Raw genomic sequence first — 22,936 nt, forward strand, 5'->3', positions numbered from 1 at the left:
TTCATCAGGTGATGGCCTCCAGCTCACACTGGAATGGTTGGCAGCCGAGTGTGGAGCGGTGGGAATAACAATCAGCACTTCCAAATCTGAGGCCATGACCCTTAGCCAGGAAAGGTTGGAGTGCCCACTATGTGCCAGGGACAAGTTCCTGCTTTAAGTGGGGGAGTTTAAGCATCTTGGGAGGGGCACAGAGTAGAGTCGCTGCTCCTTCACATTGAAAGGAACCAACTGAGGTGGTTCAGGTATCTGACAAGGATGCCTCCTAGATGCTTCCTGGGTGAGGTGTTCCAGGCATGTCCCACTGGGAGGAGGCCCTGGGGCAGACATGCTGGAGAGATTATATTTCTCGGCTGTCCAGGGAATGCCTTGCTTTTCCCCCAGACAAGCTGGGGGTGGCTGGGGACAGGAGGGTATGGGCTTCTCTTTTTAGGCTGCTGCCCCCATCACTCTGCCATCGATAAGTTGAAGAAAATGGATGGATGGTGGATTGCTTTTCCAGCCATTTTTTTGCTCACATCCTATCTTTTTTTAGGATGAGCTAATATATTGTAAAATAAGTAGTAATCTCATGTTAAGCATTTTACACGTTTGTTACTGTGATCTATGAATAATTAATCGGTGGTAAATAATCTGCAAATTATTGGATTCTTTTCTTATATGACAACTTTTTTGGAATTAGGATTGTACTTTTTCAAATGTTTTATGCACATTCAAGATAGACGGCAATAAATTACACTGGCCCATGATTTGTGACAAGGGAGGAAGATGTAGTTATTATAAAGCTATTGCAGCTATCACAGTTTTATAAAGTGTTACCACCCATTCCTTTAGTGGAAAATCTCTATTACACAGCATATATAAGAACCACCAATAATGTTATAAAAATCCAAAATAAAATATGAAAGTCTGACAAAATTAATCTGATAGTTTATTTGATTACTTATCCTCTTACCTATCTTGGAATTGGTGAACCTATCATAAAAGAAGGCAATTTATATTTGTATTTAAATACGTCACCAAAAGCTGTTAATGTAAATTAACCATAGGTCTTAAACCCTATTCACATGAGCATTTTACTGAGCATAACAACAAACTTCAATACACTTTAATAATAATATTATGTTCAATTTATTTACAAATACAGATGAACACGGCATGGTTTATTTTTTCCTGTACTTTTCTGAATAATAGTTTGAATTACTTTATTAAATGAAAAGCATTTTCATTGATGGCAAGAAAATTATTACAAAACAAATTGTGGCACCTTAGCATTCAGAGTTAATACATGAAATGATTTTAGCATGATAGAAAAATCTTTTTAGCTGTTTAGAAATTTCCTTCATTTTGAGCCCATAAATGAATGGATTAAGCAATGGATGATAGAGCACTATTTGTAATGTCATTATTAATCGCGCAGTTTTGGGAAAATCTGATTCTACTCGAGCTATGCTTACATCATAGATACTTAAACAGGAGAAGCTAAATAAAACTAACAAATGGGGTAAACAGGTCTCCAAAGCTTTCTTCCTCACGTCTTTACAGCTTTGATAAGTGAGGATAAAAATGTTTGAGTATGTAAAAACTATGAAGAGCATAGGTAATATTACAAGATCTATTAAAGCAACTACTCCAAATACAGTAATTAATCGTGACTTGACACACTGAAGAGTGTAAACTGCATTATTACAAAATATTCCTTTTAAGTTAAAGTTACACAATGTTGCTTCAGCACTCCCAGCTGTTAAGACTGCAATGTGACAAACAGGTACAAGCCATGCTACAGCCAAGAAAATACTCACAGTGGTTTTACTCATGATAGTTTGATATTGCAGAGGTTTACAAATAGCCACATATCTGTCATAGGCCATGGCTGCCAAGAGAAAGAACTCTGAACTGCCTAAAGTGTAAAACATAAAAAACTGAAAGAGACAGGCTGAATATGTTGTGACTTGTTTTTCAGATAAAAAGTCAATCAGCAGTTTGGGGTAAACAGTTGTGCTGTAAAGAACACAGTTCAGCAGCAAAGCAGCAATGAAAGTGTACATCGGCTCATGAAGGTTTTTATGAATCCAGATTATGTACACAATAGTAGAATTACTGCAGATTATTAAACTATATAATATAAAGAAAATGAAAAAATAAACATATCTGTACTTGTTAACTTCAACATACCCATCTAGAGTTAAATATGTAGCATTTAACACCTCATCCATTAATACTTTGAAAAAAAATTATAAAACCAGCAGTGTTAATGAAGAATAACAAATAACAAAACAAAACTGCACCAATATGCAACCTATGTTGTCTTTCCTTCATTCATTTACAAGTATTTGAACTTGAAATATATCTTGGAGTACATTCATCAGTCAAATGTGCACAGTGAATCATCTTACTCTGTGAAAGGTTTTATTAGGTTGCTTTGTCCACCAGGGAATTGTACTGTGAAGGTCACAGTAAATCAAAACTGGATTATAGATGGCAGACAGTTGGTGTCGTAAGCCACCGCCTCTGTTCAAAGATGGTCGCTCATAGTGGACATAAATGGCTTCTTTCACTACTCTTTCAAACCATATGTCTTCTCTGTCCAAAAAGAGAAGACAGATAGATTTCTGTCTATGTAAGCTGCTACACTTGTTTTTCGACAATTTACCACACATGACTTTAGCATATACCAATGTTAAACATTGGAGTAGTTCTTACAGAACAAAGCATACAGTTAGGGCTGGATCAGGTAATACAACATCCTCCCTTTGTTATGCTGCAGTAGGCCTAGAATCTTGGGGGCTTTCCATAATGCACTTTTCCTTTACTCACCTCTTTTCACTCACTATGTGCTTGTACATCACTCTGCATTTAAAGAGTTATTATTAATCTCTGTCTCTCTTCTACAGAATGACTTTTGTACTGTCTTCCTCCCCTCACCCCAACCGGTAATGGGTAGATGGTTGCCCCTACGTAAGCCTGATTCTTCTTGTTTAAAGGGGGTTTATTTTCTTCCTGTCACCAGGTGCTTGCGCATAGGGGTCACCTGATTGTTTGTGTGTATTGTTGTATTGTATTATCTTTACCTTACAATATAAAGCATTATGGGGCAACTGTTAATATTGGCAAAATCTGAATTAAATGGAAATGAGACGATTCTAGGGAAGTGAGTGACCGCCTGTCAATTCTGAACTCCTTACAGGAACACAGGACAAAGTTCAGATGGGCAAGCAAAAAGTTTTGAAAGTTAACTAGGAAACAGGCAAGGAAAGCAGACTGCACAATGGAAAATGGCAGGACTTAGGAGATTAGAATCAGTAAGTCTATTTGCAGGCAACTATAGTGGTGTAAAAAGTGTTTGGCCCTTCTTGATTTCCCATTTTTTGTATTTTTGTCACACCTAAATATTTCAGGTCATCAAACCAAATGTTAATATTAGACAAAGATAACACAGATAAACAAAAAGGGAAGTTTCCTAAATATAGGTGGCCCCCTTCAAACTCGGGTCTTCTACAAGAGGCCTGGAAGCTTCAGGGTCCTGCACAATATCTTTGCTGTTCCTATGATTGCACTCCTAGGAACAGCATCTGACAGAGATCTCAGATGATGTTCCCAGGATCTGCTGGAGCCGCTCGCCTAGCTTGGGAGTCACTGCATTGAGTGCTCTGATTACTACTGGCACTACTGTTACATTCACCCTCCACATCTTCTTAAACTCTCTGAGCCCTTGGTACTTCTCAAGCTTCTTGTGTTCCTTTTTCCTAATGTTGCTGTCATTTGTTATCATTTCGACTATCACTACGCCTATTTTCTTCTGCTTTTCTACCACCTCTATGTCTGGTTGGTTAGCCATCACCATTTTGTCCGTCTGTATCTGGAAATCCCACAGGATCTTAGCTTGGTCATTCTCCAACACCCCAGGGGGCGTCTCACATTTTGACCTCGGGACTTCGACGTCATATTTGGCACAGATGTTTCTGTTTACTATGCCAGCCACTTTGTTATGGCGGTCCATATATGCCCTGCCCGGCCAAATTACATTTGGCCCGCAGGCCAGAGTTTGACACCTATGTGCTAGATTGTCTCAGGGGCATCTTTACACTTTCTGCATCTGAGGTCTTACCTTGTGCAGTAGACCCCAGCCCGATGGATCTTGTGCTCAGAACTTGTTCTTGTGCTGCCACAGCGGTGTTCTTAGCCCTCAAGCCCTCAAGCTTTTTTGTCTGGTACTGAAGGGCCAGCATTTCCTAGTCAGGACCAACAATTCAACAGTGATCTTTTACATAAACAGGCAGAGAAGAAACCTGTTATGGTGCATGGGTGTCTCTAAGAGTCACCCATGCTCTGGGCCATCTGAACCTGGGAGTAGAGGGAATGGAGGTTGCACCCTTTGATAGTGGCCCAGATTTGGGATCTTTTTGCCTCCCTCTTCAGGTAGGAGGAGAAGTGATTCATCCATGCACAGATCTGTGGTGCCTTCATGTTTACCTGCTGAGAGGCCACATTTGATAGCTAAGGGTTTGGCCCCAACTGTTAAGTATGTGGATATGAAATTTATGATGATCCGAAGATGATCTACCCCTGGCACTGCTGCCTGAATGCACTGCATCACCCCTACCCTGCAGCTAAGCCACAGACCATACTCCATCATGGTCTGTGGCTTAGCTAAGAGTCACCCATGCTCTGGGTGACTCTGCATGTTTCCAGTCTTAATATAGGTACATCTAGTAGGAGGCTAAGGGGTAGTACTGGCGACTTCCAGTATTTGTAAATATAGTGATATGAGTGCATTTATCTTAATTTAATGATCAGTCAGTAACAGTAAAATCACCAACAACAATCATTAAAACTGGAGCAGAAAGGGAAAGTATAAAAAGTCTATGCAGGTGTGATCACAGGTACGTCAGTTTGGTGTGTGGGCAAGAATTCGACCCAAGTAACTCCACCCAAATACTGCTACACAGAATACAACTGATGAGGGCTCCACCCAGAGGTGGATACACTGGGAAACAGTGGAAAAACACAGGTAGCTCATCATGACACTTATCAGCCAAGGTGGAAGCTGAATCATGTATACACACATAAAATCTAGACATTAGAATAATTTAATTTACTCTGCATTTCTTATTCAACATACTAATTAGACTTATACTATGTATTTTTGAATAAAAAGATGATCTACTATTAGCAAAAGCACATACAGATAGACCCTGTTGTAGCACTCTGTATCACTTTAACATTTCACTAGCTGGGCCCACATCCTCAATTTAGGTTTAACAGCATTTTAGTAGGTAAAAGTGAATGCTTTGACATGAATTGAGCTGCGGTTCGGGGAAGGCCTCGAAGGGGACTGGCAATGGCTCCCGGGCCTGGCAGATCCCCGTGTACTAAATAGAAGCGAAGAAGTTAAAGAATAGAGAACAAGGAGGGAGGGAGGGTGGGGCACGTAAACAAGAATGATCAGCTTGCAGAACGGGGGAACCTAAATTGATGACAGCCGGAAGGAGCATGTTTGGAGGTGTGGTCCCTGTGATCAGATGTCACTGATGGAGACCACCAATTGCCCTAGTGATTTTAACAGAAAATACAAATTAAAGTTATTGTCACATCAGTATGAGCAGAGTTTTCTAAAGTGCTGTCATACATCCGTTTCTGCTTTTAAAACCCTCTACATGAGTTCTGGAAGTCTGAAAGATCTTAAGGTATTCAGCTGTATCTGCAGTTTACCTTTCGGCTCAATATGCCCCAAGGCCCTGAATGACACAACACAGCACAGCAGGTCAGTTTAAGATTTTCACACATCAGCAAGATAAATAAAAACATTCCTTTATTTCAGTTTCAGCAGGCCAGACTATATCACAATGTCCTTCAATCAGGCAATCAAAAAAGACCAAAAAGACCTTTCAAACTTCAGTGAATTAAAATAATATTTTACTCTGTTTAAAGCCTGTGTATATTTAAAATATATATTACCCTCTTTGGTTACTCTGTGTCATGGTTAATTACTGTACAGAAAATACCAGTTACATGATTGTATGATCTCTTTTGATTTTTTTGTCTTCAATTTTCTCAGTAAAACAGCTACAGCATATGTGCAGAATAGCATAGCTTTTGCACTCTTTCACTGGTTAATTTTAGGGTTATTACAAAAGTATTCAAATATTTTACAAAAATGTGCATTTGACATAAAGAGTGGACATATAGCACCACCCAGTCTTTTGTCACTGGGTGGTGCTGAGGTCTGAATCTGAGAGTAGCGCCTATATTCACAAAGAGAAAAGAATCATTACAAACAGCTGTCAAGTTTATCTCAAACCAGAAAAAATCTGATCCTTTCTTATCCCGACAGACTTCAGGTTGTAAAGTTCTGCGTTTTCAACATACACTTCTGCTGACAACTGACATAACAGTATAATATCCAGTATAATATTTAAACTTTGAGTTGTTGGTACTTTTTAAATGTAGCTAACTGACAGTGCATGTCTCCAGTCTTAATGCACTGTGGTCACCTGCATGTAAATGGAGTGGTTCTTACTTAGCAAACCACATCTCACAAAAACCTCTTGAGTGTATTTGTAACACCAAGTGCTGCTAAACAGACCAGGGAATATTTAACATAACTTTTCTAGATGTCATTATTTTATTTTGGATGCTTACATTATTTTACTTGGCATGCAGACACAAAATATTTCACAAAACTCAGAAACTGCTAGGGTAAGCATCATTAGCCCTTTAGATCATCCCACAGATTTTCAATGGGATTCAACTCAGGGATTTCTGCAGCCAGTCAGTGCCGGTCAATTCAATACCTGAATGCTAAAGCATTCATCATTCAGGTAGTAACTCACCAGGATTGATGTACGTTTGGATTGTTTCATGTTGGAAGACAATGCGACGACCCAGCTGTCGCCTGCTCCAGATTTTCACATTTCTTTCTTTCTTCATGATTAGTTCCACCTTGATGAGATTCCCAGTTCCAGATGCACTGAATCAACCAAACAGCATAATACTCACTCCACTTTTTTAGTGTGGGGATGGTGTTCTTTTTGGGTTGTACACCTCTCCAGTATGAATAATTTTTCTCCAGGTTGTCTTTAGCATACGTCAGACTGGCTTCACCGAGTTTTTATCGGTCCGCATGCTGGTCTGAAATAATTCTGTTATTGTGCACAAATAAAAATAATAATTTGTGCTTTCTAAAGAAAACCTTCAGGTTTAGAAATGTTTCTTTGAAAAATGTTTGCTCTTTTAAAAAAGCACTAGGAAAATTTATAAAACCTTAACTTTAAAATGGAGACATAATTGTGACCTCATCTGCTTATGAAGAGTACATTATAATTATATTCTAATACATTATAATATAGTAATAAGAATAATATATAATAGACTGCTCAATTTCTGAAATACTTTTTAATCAGAGTAAAATATCAAGTCATTTAAATTTTTTGTATATTGATCTAGTCAGTTAAGTAGCAGAGGAGGTTGTTAATCAATTTCAGCTTCTTTGATGTTAATACTGTTAGCAGTTATTAGAAGTGCAACAATGAGACAAAAGCCCTGGACTTTTCACAGATGAGAGCAGGTTCACCTTAAGTACGTATGACAGGCACGCAAGGTTCTGGAAAAACCATAGAGAATGTTATGCTGCCTGTAACATCATTCAGCATGACTGTTTTTGTGGTGGGTCAGTGATAGTCTGGGGAAGTAAATACACAGGGGTACTCACTGACCTTTACAGGTTTGGCAACAGCACACCAACTAACATTAGGTTTTGGGATCAAATCCTGGGACCCACTGTCAAACCCTACACTGTTGCAGTGGATCCTGGGTTCCTATGGGTGAACAACAGTGTCTGGCCTCATGTGGCGAGGGTATTCATGCAGTTCCCCGACGATAAAGGAATTGATATAACTGGCTGTCCCCCTCGCTCACATGACCTAAATCCAGTAGGCCTCTCTCTGGGAGATTATGTTTCAGTCCTTCCCATGCCACCAGGTTGAACCTTAGACTGTCCAGGCGTGTGAGAGGCGTGTGGCCTGGTGAGATATGGAAGGAGATCTCACCTCCTTCCCACAGGACACCAAACCTCCTCTCATTATGTGTATATGTCAACATTATCAGGCATGCATGCAAGTGGTAGTTGTATACATGCCTGAGTTACTACAATGTTCCAATGAACTTTCAAAATGGACAAAATGGATTAGTCTGCGTTCAGCCCTTTGTATATTGATAATTTTAATTTCCACCGAATGTGTTCTTTTCCTAAAACATTACCCAGTCCATATCAGTACAGAGATCCAGCATGATTTCTTTTCCTTTGTCTTTTGTTTTTGTTTTAGTAGTGTAAACACTATATTGCCAAAATAATTATCTCACCCATCCATATCATTGAATTCAGGTGTTCCAGTCACTTCCATGTCCACAGGTGTATAAAATCAAACAGCCAGGCACGGGCAGTAGCAGGAGCTCATGGAATGTCAACATGGCTGATAGAATGAAACCTGTGCAACACGTCCAGTCATGAAGTTTTGTCACTACCAAATTCTCCACAGTCAACTGTTGGCATGGTGTTGCTCTTAGGCAGCGAACCAAATTTTTGGTTATTACACTGTCCCTTTATTAAGTATTTACTTATTTTGTGACACAAAATACCTCAGTGTTGAGTAAAATGAGGAGTAGCAGATGATTTGACCTTTGACCAGGGGTAATGTGCCAAATCTGCACATGGCACAGTGCTAGCTACTGCTAAGACTAAAACCATTTTTATTCATGTTTAAATTGAATTAACTGTATTTTTTTTTTTTTAAAATATGTGCATGTAGAAGAATATGTGATGAATTATTTTCAGTTGTTTATAGACAGATTTACCAAAACAGCATGTTTTGGTTTGCTGCCTTAGTGCAAAATTATGCAGTTAGGCCACTTTTCCTCTAGCAATACAAATATACGCAATGGTTTTAAACTCTGCTCCTTTCCACTGCTTGTTTTAGGTTTTTAGGTTTATAATATTGTCATAATATTTAATGACATTATATGACCAATGATGACAGCAGTAAGATTTACTTGATTATTTAAACTTTTTATACTTTTTTATTAGTACTTGTTTTAATGAGCCACATAGTCAAAGTAAACAGATATTATAGACACTAATTTTATTGTTGTTGTTGAAGGGTACCCAAGCTGAAGTTTAATTGCTCTCTAGGGCCAAAGACATAATAACCTGTTGACCATTTTGACAGTCTTAACTTAGCAATTAGCTGTTTAGAGACTGGCTGTAGTCAGGCCACTCCTCTGAGGCTTGGCCTGTTGTTTTACACAGCGCAGGTAGCACCAATGCATGCTCACTAATGACACTCATTACAGAATCCTTATATCACCTGTGGGCTGTCAGTTTACTTTTTATACCATCACACAGTTATTATTTTTTTCATTCTTCTAAGGAGCTCACCCACAACATTTATTAACTGCTGAAAATGCATCACAAATCCTGTCCTGTCATCATAGTTGTCCAATACTTGTAACATCACAAGCAATAAACAGGACATACTTATATGAAAATGATTTTCAGATTTGGAGTTATTAAGTGAAATTTGTTAAGGTATAGGTGAAAAATTCCTAGCAGCAAAATGATTTGTTGACAAGGGATTTCAAAATCCAAGACTGTTTACCCCATAATCATTTTGAAAATCTTTTTTGAATCCTGGAACAATTATACAAATAAAATATCAATGAAACTCAGGCAAATGATAATAAAAAAAACCCATATTAGTGTGTCTAAATGTTAGAAAGCACTTAGGCACATGTAAAAGTGCTGTTATGAATTGTGTGCCTACCACCCTAGGCAAGACCCGTGGTGCAGGGTGTGCAAAGATGCACCTGAGACAATCCAACACATAACAGGAAGGTGCAAAATGCTAGCAGGCAGGGCATACATATCATGCCATAACCAAGTGGCCGGCATATTATACAGAAATGTCTGTGCCGTGTATGGCCTGGAAGTCCCGACGTCAAAAATAAAAAGACTCCCCCTAGGGTGGTCAAGAATTAGCCAAGCTAAGATCTTGTGGGACTTCCAGAAACAGACGGACAAAATAGTGATGGCTAACCAACTGGACATTGTGGTGGACAAGCAGCGGAAGGGGGCTGTAGTGATAGATGTGGCGGCACCGAATGACAGTAACATCAGAAAGAAGGAACACAAGAAGATGAAGAAGTACCAAAGGCTCAGAGAAGAGCTCGAGAAGATGTGGAGGGTGAAGGTAACAGTGGTTCCAGTAGTAATTAGAGCACTTGGAGATCCAAGATCTCTGTCCAGAAGAGTGCAATCCAAGGAACAGAAAGGATACTGCGCAGAATCCTCAAGCTCCCAGACCTCTGGTAGAGGACCTGAGCTATATGTATATGTAATATTTTGTTATAATTTATAGAATTTGAAAAACTTTGAAACTTTGTTTTTTCTTTCATTGATATTGATATGTCAGTTACAATACAAAAAATGCTTGTCAGCATAATAGACTGGTAGCAATTGATTCATTTTACTAAATTATATTTATTCATTTACACAATAGTAAATTAGAATCTGTGACAAAACAGACAGAAAAATGTGAAACGCGGGCATATGAACTATTTAGACTTCAAAGATTACCAGCAACAGTTTAATAAATTGTTTATCTTTGTATAATGACCATTATGTTCGCTATCAATCTTGCATGTGAAATCAGAGCTAAAGTACTCCATTATCTGAAATGCCATTCATTTGATAATACCAATGCAGTAATACCAGTTTTATTAAACTTGACACAACAATGACTTGATATGTCTAAAAATCTCATTCATTTTGAGTCCATATATGATTGGATTTAAAAGAGGATGGAATAAAATTGACTGAAACGTCAATGTCAAGCGAAGAGTTTTCGACAGATCGGAATCCAGTCTAATTATAACTGAATCAAAAACAATAAAACATGAAAAGTTGATTAACACCAGCAAGTGGGGTAAACATGTCTTTAGAGCTTTTCTCCTTGTTTCTCTACAACAATTGTAAGATATTCTAAGAATCCTTATATATGTAAAAAGTATGAAAAGCATTGGTAGAAGGGCAATATTTATCAACGTGACCACACCATATATAGATATTGTGACTGACGGCACACACTGAAGCCTGTAAATTGAATTGTTACAAAAAATTCCTGTCAGAGTAAAACTACAGAGTTTTATATTAAAATAAAGCACAAATGACACTGCAATCTCAAAAGCAGGTATAAGCCAAGCTAAAATCAGAAACACATTTATAGTTATTCTATTCATAATAACTGGATATTGCAGGGGTTTGCATATAGACACATACCTGTCATATGCCATTGCTGCCAACAGTAAAAACTCTGACCCAGCTGAGGTGTAATACGAAAATCCTTGGAAAAGACAGAGTGGATACGATATAGTTTGTTTTTCAGACAAAACATCAGATAAGAGCTTCGGATAGATAATCATGCTGTAAAGAACAGAGTTGATTAACAAAGCTGCAATAAAAATATACATTGGCTCATGAAGGTTTTTGTGAGTCCAAATAAGGTACACTATAGTGGAATTAAAGCAGAGTATCAGAATATATAACGTGAATATAACCACAAAATAAAGGTATCTGTATTTGTGCAATTCTGCAAACCCACCAAGAGTTAACAATGTTACATTTAATTTAACATCCATTGATTAAAAAATGTTACTGACTATAGAATTTGATTGCATAAATGGTATTCAAGAATAACAAACCAAAAGATAAGCCTTAAAGTACTGTATTAATATATTTCCTGCACCGAACTGAGAAGGTAAGTGACTGACTCTGTGGCTTTGTTTTATCAGAAAACCTTCCATCCTCTATGGGACTCATTAAGTTCTCCACTAACATGTAAACAACTTCAGGGAATCTGACGAATTGACGTTTATAGTCCTATGCCCTTCATTTTGTTTGCCCATGCATTTTTTTTTTAAATCCGCGGAACTAGTATAGGCTTAGTATAAAAGCAAAAAAGCCACGGAAACCACTACTGCCTTCACGCTCAACATTTTCTCAAGCTCTCTTCTCAGCCTATGATAAGTCTCAAGCGTATTGTGTTCCTTCATCCTCATGTTGTTAACACTTGATATAGCTATATCTATCACTACAGTCATCTCCCTCTGCTTGTCCACCACTATTGCGTCTGGTTGGATAGATATCACCAGTTTGTCTGTTATATCAGGAAGCCCCAGACTTAGCTTGGTCATTTTCAGCTACCTTGGGGGATGTATCCCATTTTGACCTCTGGATTTCCAGGACATTGCTGCACAAATGTTAATTGATATACTTCCAGCCAACCTGCACCTGCTGTTATGTACTGGATTTTTTCAGGGGCATCTTTGCACAGTCTGGGGGTTTTGCCTGGGGTAGCAGCCTCTAAGGATCTTATGCTTAGAGCTTGTTCTTGTGCTGCCATGATTCATGCCTCTGTGTTTTGTCTTTCAGTTCAGCCTTGTCCAGCCACTGGTAGGATTTCTGGATGTCAGCCATGTTTTCTATCTGCTGGTGGTCCATACTGTATGGGGATCTGTCCTTCCATGATGGTTCATCTCCTTGCTCCTCTTCTTTCTAAGGTTTGGCTGCCTGACGTATTCACTAAGCACACATGGCCATCTTCCATATGTACTCATGGATGAGCATTGACTCATCCTGGATTGTGGTTCTGATACTCACTAGTCCTCAGCTCCTTCCTTCCACTTAGCTTACAGTCTCAGCCAGCCAGAAACAAAACACCTGTATATTCTGTGAGTGTGCCGATCACAAATCGGAAAACTGCCCAAATAATGACACGCTTCAAAGAAAGGGCAAGTTAAAGAGAATGGGGAGATGTTTTGTGTGTTTGGGACAGAAACACATTGCAAGATTCTGTAAGACCAAGAATGTGTCCTGTGAGAAATGTGGACGGAGACATCACGTTGCTGTGTGCGGTGGTGAAAGGGTGGATGTACAGGCCCCATCCCAGAAGCAGTGGTCTTCTCCGTGCTCCCTCATTCAGTAAGAGTGAAACCAGGTGAACAGAACACTGTGTTCCTAAAGACTGCAAAGGTGTGGATTGAAGACCCGTCAGGCAGAAGGGTAGCTCGTTGCTTATTAGATGGAGGCAGCCAAAGAAGCTTCATACATGAAACGTTGGTGAAGAGCCTAAATTTACCAGTAATAAGGCAAGAGACATTGACACTACACACATTTGGGTCCTCCTTTCCCACAAGATCACAGCGCGGCATAGTGAAAGTTATGCTACAAAATATCTGGGATCCTAGCCAGAGTATTGTAATAGAAGCTGTGGAGACCCCACAAGTGTGCTCGGCAATAATGAAGGTTCCTGGTGAACAGATCCAGCATGAGCTTAAGAAAAGAGTACTACAACTGGCTGACTTCCCAGGATCCAATGAGGAACCAGAGCTTGCTGTCCTCATAGGAGCTGACTACTATTGGCAGATCGTGACAGGAAGGGTGGAGAGACTTACAGAAACATTGGTGGCGCTGGAGAGCACCTTCGGATGGTCTGTTCAGGGTCCAGTCTCTGCATCAACTGTTACAGAGGCAGCCTGCATGTTCATTCCGTGTGAGGAAGAGAAACTCCTTTCCAAGCAACTGAAAGCATTCTGGGAAATAGAGTCTCTGGGTATTACAAATGAGACAACAAAGAACCCAGAAGATGATGAGGCTCTGCAGATGTTTGAGAGAACGACTATGTTTAAAGATGGACGATATCAGGTGGAGTTGCCATGGAAGCCAGAAAAGGTAGAGCTCTCAGACAACTACAGAGTTGCCAAAAAACGGCTGGAAGGTCTGAGTAAAAGATTTAAGAAGGATGTCACACTCTTCAGCAGGTATAATCAAGTGGTGGAGGACTACTTGGACCAGAACATTGCAGAGGAAGTGGCACCAAACCGCAGCACAGACTCTAATGTATTATATGCCTCACCATGCAGTGCTGAGAGAGGACAAAGCAACTACAAAATTAAGATCGGTCTTTGATGCATCGTCCCATGAAGAAGGCTGTCTGTCGCTGAATGACTGCTTATTTACGAGGCCAAATTTGAATCCAGATCTACTCAGTGTTCTTCTTAGATTTAGGGAACACAAAGTCGCCTTTCTGGCGGACATAAAACAAGCATTCCTGCAAATACGTCTTGCAGAAAGGGACAGAGATGCAGTCAGGTTCCTGTGGTTCTCAGGTGCACCGAATGGAGAAGTGAATGACCACCTGCGCATTCTGAGGATGACGAGAGTGGTGTTTGGAGTTACGCCAAGCCCGTTTCTGCTTGCAGCGACAATTCAAAGACATCTAAAACAATATGAAACAAGCCAACCACAAGTGGTGAATACAATAAGGGAGTCACTTTACGTAGATGACTTCATTTCAAGTACACGCTCAGTGGAAGAGGCGTATCACATAACAACAAATGCCAAAGAAATACTGGTGCTGGTATGGAGCTTTGCAAATGGATGACAAACTCAGGCAGAAATGGGGCAGAAATGGGAGAAGAGCTCCACAAACTACATGATGGCACCTGAGACGAATGGAGTAGCATTAAAGGTGCTCGGATTAGTGTGGAGGCCAGAGCCTGATGATTTCACCTTAGTTCACTAGTGAGGCTTCTAACAGAGAAGAAAGGAACCAAACGAAGCGTGCTGCAGTCCTCAGCACGAATTTATGACCCACTTGGGTTTCTGAACCCCTTCACCATTAGGGTCAAGTGCATGTTCCAAGCAATGTGGGAGATGGGGCTCTCCTGATATGAAGAATTGCCACCAGATCTGGCACAAGAATGGCAACAGTGGTGTTCAGAGCTTACTCAGTTACACCAGCTCGCCATACCAAGGTGGTACCAAATCAATATGCAACAAGAAAGCAAAGAGGGCTTGGAATTACATGTGTTTTGTGATGCCAGTGAAAGGGCATACAGTGCTGTGGCCTATCTGCAAGGCAAAACACGAGAAGGAGAAACGACAATGAGCTTGGTCGCATCTAAAGCCAGGGTGGCTCCCCTAAAGAAAATGACGTTGCCACGTCTGGAACTCATGGGAGCCGTGATTGGGGCCAGATTGGCGAACAACTTGATCATCTCGCTGAAGATGGAGCAAGCCCAAATAAAAATGTGGACTGACTCCATGATCATTTTGCAATGGATTTGCAGTTCGGCACAAAGGTGGAAATCGTTTGTTGCAAACCGAGTGACTGAGATCCAGACTCTTACGAGTCCATCTTCATGGTCACACATCCCAGGGAAGGCTAATCCCACTGACCTGCCCACAAGAGGACAATCAGTGGAGGCCCTACTACAAAACCAGCTATGGTGGAATGGCCCCAGTTTTCTTGTATCAGAAGATCGGATACATGAGTCTGAAGATGAAAACATTTCAGACGAAATGAATGTAGAACTTAAATCCAGTTATCAAATAGCCATGCAGTTTGCTGTTAATGACACTGACATCTGTGAACCAATACTGAAGCTTGAGAGTTACGGCAAACTGAAGAGAGTGCTCAGAGTGACAGCATGGATTAGGAGATTCATAGCTAATGCAAAAACAACGATGCAACCAAAGATGCGAGGTGAGCTGACAATGAGCTTCTTGATGCTGAGAAGTACTGGATTAAGGTTGCACAACATCATAGTTTTCACCAGGAGGTCCAGAGACTGAAGGTAGGAAAACCTATGATGAATGACAGTAAGATTCAGGAACTGAAACCATTCCTTGATGAAGATGAGCTGCTTAGTGTTGGAGGCAGGCTGCAGCAGTCGGACTTCACATTCAGAGAGCAGCATCCTTGGATTCTGCCAAACAAACACAGATTTTCAGAACTGCTGATACAGGACTGTCACAAAAGGGTGATGCATTCAGGAGTGAGGGACACTCTTGTACAAATAAGAGAGAGATATTGGATCATCCAGGCACGGCAGCTGGTTAAGAGCATTGTGACCAGATGCACTGTGTGTAAGAGGTTTAAGGCAAAGGCTGGGCATCAGCTAACTGCACCTTTGCCTAGGGACAGAATATCCGAGTCACCACCATTCGAAGTTGCAGGTGTGGATTTTGCTGGGCCGCTCTATGTGAAAACATAGGATTTTGTGAAAAGATCCTATATTGCCCTATTTACCTGTGCTGTGACACAAGCGGTCCATTTAGAGCTTGTGTCAGATCAGTCAACTGAGACATTTTTGCTAGCGTTGAAGAGATTCATTGCCAGGAGAGGGCTATGCAGAGTTATCTATTCTGACAATGCCAGAACATTTAAGAGAGCAGACCAAGATTTGAAGGAGCTGTGGAGTTTCTTCACTCCACTTTGAAGACATGTGTACTGTGTTGGCGGAAGTCGAAGCAACTCTGAACTCTAGGCCTCTCACCTTTGTGCACAACGAGGTAAATGAACCGCAACCACTTACTCCAGCCCACTTTTTGGTGGGCAAACGATTGACATCTCTACCACCCAAGTCAATCCCGAAGGACACACACCATCCAACACCTAACAAAGAGGACATTACTCGGAGATGGAGATAATGGCAGAAACTCATGACCAACTTCTGGAACACCTGGAGAACGGACTATCTGTTGGAGCTGAAGTCAACTCATTGCTGTGACGCTTCAAAGCCTACACCCCTAAAACTAGGGGATGTTGTGCTCATTGGGCATGACAACCTCCCCAGACAAGTGTGGAAACTTGGAAGAATTGAAGAAATGTTTCCTGGTCGAAACGGTCTTGTTAGATCTTGCTTAGTTCGCACGACAACGGGGACTCTGTTAAGAAGACCAATTCAGATGTTGTATAACCTGGAGCTTTAGATGAACAGATTGTTCATCGGGGGGGGAGGATGTTGTAACTTTATTGCAGTTTATTGTTTGATAACAGCATTTTGGTTATTTTGTAAGTGATTTAAGTGTCACATGTTTAGTGAGAGCTGTTAATTATAGATTTAATTTTCTGCTAAAGGGGAGCATTTAACAGGTATTTTCATTAGAAAACTGCGTTTCCCAGAATCCTTTGTGGTAGACGAAAGTTACTCTGGGTTTTAGCTAGCAAAGAAAGTTTCGGGAAGCCATTATATGTTGCTCTGATGTCGAGAAGTTTATTTGTTGTACATTCCCCTTTTTGAAGCCTTATATAAAGACTATCGTTTCTACAACTGATGTACGATCCATTTTTTTGGCTAAGTGGATTCGCCACAACATATTCAGCTTTTTACTCAGTGTTTGACTCTGTGTAAAATTTTTGTAATACATCTCGTATTCAGGGTTATTGTTTCCCACTGATAGTCACTTGATAGTTTTAATTTTGTTGTTTGATACTCATTTGTTTCCTGTGTTTTGTTTTGCTTCCATTACCTCATTATGGGGCAGGGATAGCTCAGTAGGTAAAGTGGTCGCCCCATGATCGGAAGGTCGGCGGTTCGAATCCACTTAACGGCTACCCTGAGGTACCCCTGAGCAAGGTACCGTCCCTACACACTGCTCCCCGGGCGCCTGCTTAGTGGGCTGCCCACTGCTTCACTGAGTGAATGGGTCAAATGCAGAGGAAAAACAAGTAATTTCCCCATGGGGATCAATAAAGTATCCATTATTATTATTATTATCCTCATTGGTCTCCTTACCTTTTTACATTCACTTCCACTGATATGTGCATTTATAGCTCTGAACTTCCTTTGCTCTCTCTTAGTGTGTGTTTGCATCCTTTTGTGTGTTCATGATTTATGTTGAAGAATTTGTTTCCTCTTACTTGATTTGTTTCTTGCTGCTCAAAGGACTCCTGCATTCAACCATTTCTGGTTTAATTGTATTCTATATCTCGTTTAAGTTCTCATTAGAGTCATTGCATTTGTGTCTTCTTCTTGCACCACCTCTGGAAGTTTATACTTGATTATACTTTTATTTTATGGAAAATAATTTGTATCTTATTGACACGTCTGTTTTCTTTGACATTTAGGCGAGTTTGTTTGATGTTTTTAATTCACTTATGAGGCAAAAGGGTGGAACTACTGAAACACTACAGGCTAAAGCAATGGCATTTTATGTAGCAAATATCTTGTCTTTACATTCACTCCTTCTGTTAAAATAAAAACATTTAAAATGCTTGCACCCATTTGACCTCACAGCAGCAAAGGTACAAAAAATATATTTGAGCAGCTCGGGGAAGTTTTTTTGACAGATATGCTAAAAAAAAAAAAAACCTACAATTTAAATACATACATTTATTCTTTTCTACTTCCAGACAAAATCACAACAAAAATTTTTGGCACGACTTCACCTACTTCCAAGGTGCGTGAAGAGGATGAAAAAAAATTACAATGCAGGAACTCCAGCAACACTTGACGGGAAGAGGAACAACTTCATTGACTGACCAACACGTTTCGGCTTGTGGCCTTCTTCACGGTCATAGTAATACATAGAAGTGTGCTTAAATTAAAAACAGGAAACGGAAAAAAATCAAATCAAACCAATCACATCTTCATGGATAAACCAGCTGACATATAACAGGTTAGTATTAGTTAATTGGTTAAGTCACGCCCAAGTAAATACTGGACTAGGTCATTAATGGTGAAGACATGGGTAAGGACACATAATCCCCACCTGTCTTAAAATAATACATGCATGACATACATAAAAAGAATATTACAAATATACAAAAAAAAAAAGATTACAAAGAGAAGCATTTATTAAAAAAGAAGGCAGTGCAGCAATTAGATTAAAAAGCAAGAGGACATCATCACATGGAAAGAAATTTGTGGAAAGGTCCTCATTTAGCTGACACACTCACCATGGAGCAACAACATTAGAATTACACCACGTCCTACTTGACCACAAGAGACTATGACATTCAAGGAGCATCAGCTTTCTGTTGCTTCAATCTTATAGAAGTTTTGAGGAATTCCTCACTCTTTGAACAAGACACCAATCAGGAATCAACAGATCACCTGAGGAAGTTCTACGTCGCAGATACTCAGTAACAAATGGCATGCCATCACCTTATCAAACTACATCAGCAAGGATCCCAAGAGGACTACGTATTCTCAAGCCGCCATCTTTTGGTAAGGACAATCCAGGTTTCACTACTGCATGGAATAGTGTTCTCAACTAATGCTTCTGTGCGTTGATGGCTATTACTATTAGGTATTTGAATGAGGAAAATGAAATATTACAGACTGAACAGCACCTCGAGGTGATGGCAAGAGACAAGAATGATGTACTGAAACAAATGGAGGAAATTGATCTAAGACTAGCGGAATATGAAAATGAAATAAAGGATGAGAGAGACTACAAAAAGGGATTCATATACCCGTGGTCCAAAGATACCCATAACTCAGTTATCAATGCTGCCACAACCACTGAACCACGCCAAACAACAGAAAGTTTGGTTTAAGAAAACACATCCAAGACCAAGACTTCCTTCAACTACCACAAATAAGAAAAAGCCACAGCACAAATTACCCAACCAGTCCAAATATGCTTTTTTGGACCAAACAGAGTTTCCCCCCGTGGAACCTCCATCCAGAAGAGGCCCAAATGCAAATGCACATGGCGGGGGAAAAGGAAAAGACTCACTGAACCGTCCATGGACGATCCCAATTCTGGGGAAGAAGTCAGATGTTGTCATCTTGAGTAACACTGCTTTGACCCCCGCTCAACTATCAGTGCTTGAACTTGGTCTATCTTTTGTAAAACTCTTTTTTATGTTTAGTGCTGTCCTTGCTTTTGTTATTTTCACCATCCGCAGAGACTCTTAAAGACACAGACAGGCAGAACAAAAAACAGCCACCAAGACACATTATGGCCAGGTCCGTAACACCCCCTTTGCCAAGACCAAACATCTCCCCTATAGATGTTTGGCACTTAGGAATGGAGAAAACCATGCGAAAATGTACATTTACCATTACACTCTCGGTTCCTTTTTTGTGCTGGATCTCCAAATTAAAATCCTGCACTAAGAGGGACCATCTCATGAGCCTCTGATTAGAATTTTGCATCCTAGTCAAAAACACGAGGGGGTTGTGATCGGTGCAAACAATGATAGGTGATGAACTAGAGTCGACATATACTTCGAAATGTTGTAGTGCAAGCAACAGGGAAAGAGCTTCTTTTTCAATAATACTGCATTTTTGCTGATGAATGTTGAACTTCTTTGAAAAATAACCAATTGGGTGATCGACACCATGCTTGTCCTTCTGCAACAGCACCGCACCTGCACCGCTGGTGCTGGCATCCACCTCGAGCTTAAAAGGATGTGTGAAATCAGGAGTGGCAAGTACCGGTGTGCTGCAGAGGAGAGCTTTGGCAGACTCAAAAGCATTCTGGCATGTGGGTGACCACACGAATGGTTTTGACACACTTGTGAGACTGGTGAGAGGTGCAACTACGTCTGCAAAATTTTTGCAGCAGCCACAATAATAGCCAGCAATTCTGAGGAAATGGCGACGCTGACATCTAGTACGAGGCCCAGGGAGATCAAGAATAGCCTGAATTTTGGCCAGGAGGGGGAGTACCTGACCCTGACCCGCTTGCTTACCTAGGTAAGTAACAGTGGGCTTACCAAAGTCACATTTGGCAAGATTAAGGGTAAGGGATCCCTCTTTTTTACCTTCCAAAAATTTCAGTGAGTGTTCCAAGGTGTTCTGATCAGGTCTCTGAATAAGCTACAATGTCATCTAAGTACACTTCACAATTTTTGACACCACCTAATACAATGTGCATAATGCGTTGGATTGTGGCAGGGGCATTTCGAAGGCCAACCGGCATGACAGTGTATTGGAGAAAGTGATCAGGGGTGACAAAAGTGGAAATTTCAGATGCACATGGAGTGAGGGGGACTTTCCAATAACCCTTTAATAAATCCGGCTTGGTGACAGACTTTGCAGAGCAAACCCTGTCAACACAATCTTCCATTCGGAGGAGAGGATAGGAGTCAGGTTTGGTCACACTGTTTAGTTTCCAAAAATCAGTTCAAAAACGTGGGGATTTGTCTACTTTTGGCACCAGAAGACATGGGGAACTCCATGCTCTCGGGAGAACTCGGGACAGCTAGACCATTTTCCAGCAAGTAGGAAACTTCTTGCTGAAAAAGTGCATTTTGGTAGGGTTCACACGATAAGCGTGTTGTTTGATCGGAGGGTGGTCACCTACATCCATGTCATGTTCGAGGATAGTAGTGCGAGAGGGAGTGTCAGCAAACAGGGATGGGTAAGTGTCAGCAAACAGGGATAGGTAAGTGTCTATGCAGACGCTCCCTAAAACAACTTAGGTAATCTAGTACGTTCTGCTCAGGGATAGCTGTGTCGGACAGATATTGCTCTTTAAGCAGCCGCAGGGGACCACGCATTGTGTGTCCAAACACCAGCTCAGCGGGACTGAAACCCGTGGACTCCTGCACACTCTCTCTCTCACCGCTAGAAGGAGAAGTGGCAGACCCTCGTCCCACTCTCTTCCTGACTCAAGGCAGAACTTCCTCATCATGGCTTTTAATGTTTGGTGGAAACGCTCAAGCGCACCCTGTCATGAATCGCTGTGTGGCAAACAGGAATTGAACCCAAAATGCAGGCTCTTAAACTCAAATGAACTCAGGAACCACAGCTTTATTTGCTGGCCGGGAAAAGCATACAAAAGCAAACTAAACTAAACTAAACTGGAAAATGACAAACTAAACTCACAGGGAGATCCACACAGCATGAGGGACGATGCGACTCAGAGAAACACAGGGTTTAAATACACTGGGAAGTAACGAGGGGAATGAGACACAGAAGGAGGGCACAGCTGGGAGAAATCAGAACTGACGAGACAAGGAAGCAAAGCAGGACACATTCACATAAGACACAGACCTTCAAAGTGAAACAGGAAGTATAACACAGAGACGCGAACTTGTCATGGTGGAGACAGCAACTAAGAAACACAGACATAAACCATAAGGCAGAGGACTCTAATAACCAAAATATGCAGAGGGAAATACTAAGCTTGGAACACAAGAAATTAGACTTGAGGGAGTAATTTTGAGAACATAATTCACAATACAGAGTGACAGAAAACAAGAAGCTCAAACATGCAAAGACACAGACGTACACAGAACAGAGGGGGCACCGAGAAACATGAAGGGCAAGGGATTAAAACTAGAAACCATAGAATAAATCACACGAGTACAAAATACAAGAATCACAAAGAACTAAAAACGCTGGGTAAGGAGACCCAGGATCCTGACACACCCTGTGATTCGGGATGATACGCACTGGATTTTTGATGCTTGATGCAGAGTGATTTTAAGACCTGAGCAAATATTTTGGACATAAAATTAAACCCTTGGTCCGTTTGAACAGATTTAGGCAAACTGAAAGTGGAGAAAAAGTTTACTAATGCTCTGACAATGGCTTTGCCTTTGATAGTGCGTAGCAGAATATCCTCGGGGAAGCATGTACATCAGGACATCAAAGTCAAGATGTACTGATTTCCTGACTTTGTTTTTGGGAGAAGACCTACAAAATCAATGATTTTGTACGCAAATGGTTCCCCTAAAGCCGGGATCGGATGCAATGGAGCGGGAAGATTAACCTGGTTGGGTTTTCCACTGACCTGGCAAATGTGGCAAGAACGACAATACTTGGTTACATCAGTTTTTAACCCTGGCCAAAATAAGTGATACAGAATACGATGGTAACAGAGAAACTGTCATGTGCAAGACTGAGTACTTGGGGTCAAAGTTTTTGCGGTACAAAGTCCAGCCAAGATCACTAGATGAGGGAGGATGCCATTTAGGCATTAACATGTCATTTTCAATGCTGTAAACACGGGGATTCTGATCGCTGGCCAGTTTTGTGGCCAGAGTTGGGTCATTCTGTTGCGCATGGAAAAAAATCTGTTTTGTTTGGCTGAAAAGACAGGTCAGGTGTAGCAGGCAGCGGGCTATCAGACTCACATTTT

The 22,936-nt window shown here is 40.7% G+C and overlaps 3 protein-coding genes across 4 annotated transcripts in view; 1 reads left to right on the forward strand and 2 right to left on the reverse strand.

Annotated features, from left to right (window-relative positions):
• Positions 1-22,936, forward strand: part of LOC113007434 (syncytin-A-like) — a 445,664-nt gene that overhangs the window by 384,862 nt on the left and 37,866 nt on the right. The gene's annotated exons all lie outside the window — the stretch shown is intronic.
• LOC113007328 (olfactory receptor 6N2-like) lies at positions 1,266-2,213 on the reverse strand. The gene has a single exon (XM_026143770.1). The coding sequence runs from the start codon at positions 2,211-2,213 to the stop codon at positions 1,266-1,268; it is 948 nt and encodes a 315-aa protein (XP_025999555.1).
• Positions 10,771-11,697, reverse strand: LOC113007329 (olfactory receptor 6N2-like). The gene has a single exon (XM_026143771.1). The coding sequence runs from the start codon at positions 11,686-11,688 to the stop codon at positions 10,771-10,773; it is 918 nt and encodes a 305-aa protein (XP_025999556.1). The 5' UTR covers positions 11,689-11,697.

This window comes from Astatotilapia calliptera, chromosome 16 (assembly GCF_900246225.1).
Source record: "Astatotilapia calliptera chromosome 16, fAstCal1.2, whole genome shotgun sequence".
Classification (NCBI taxonomy): Eukaryota; Metazoa; Chordata; class Actinopteri; order Cichliformes; family Cichlidae; genus Astatotilapia; species Astatotilapia calliptera.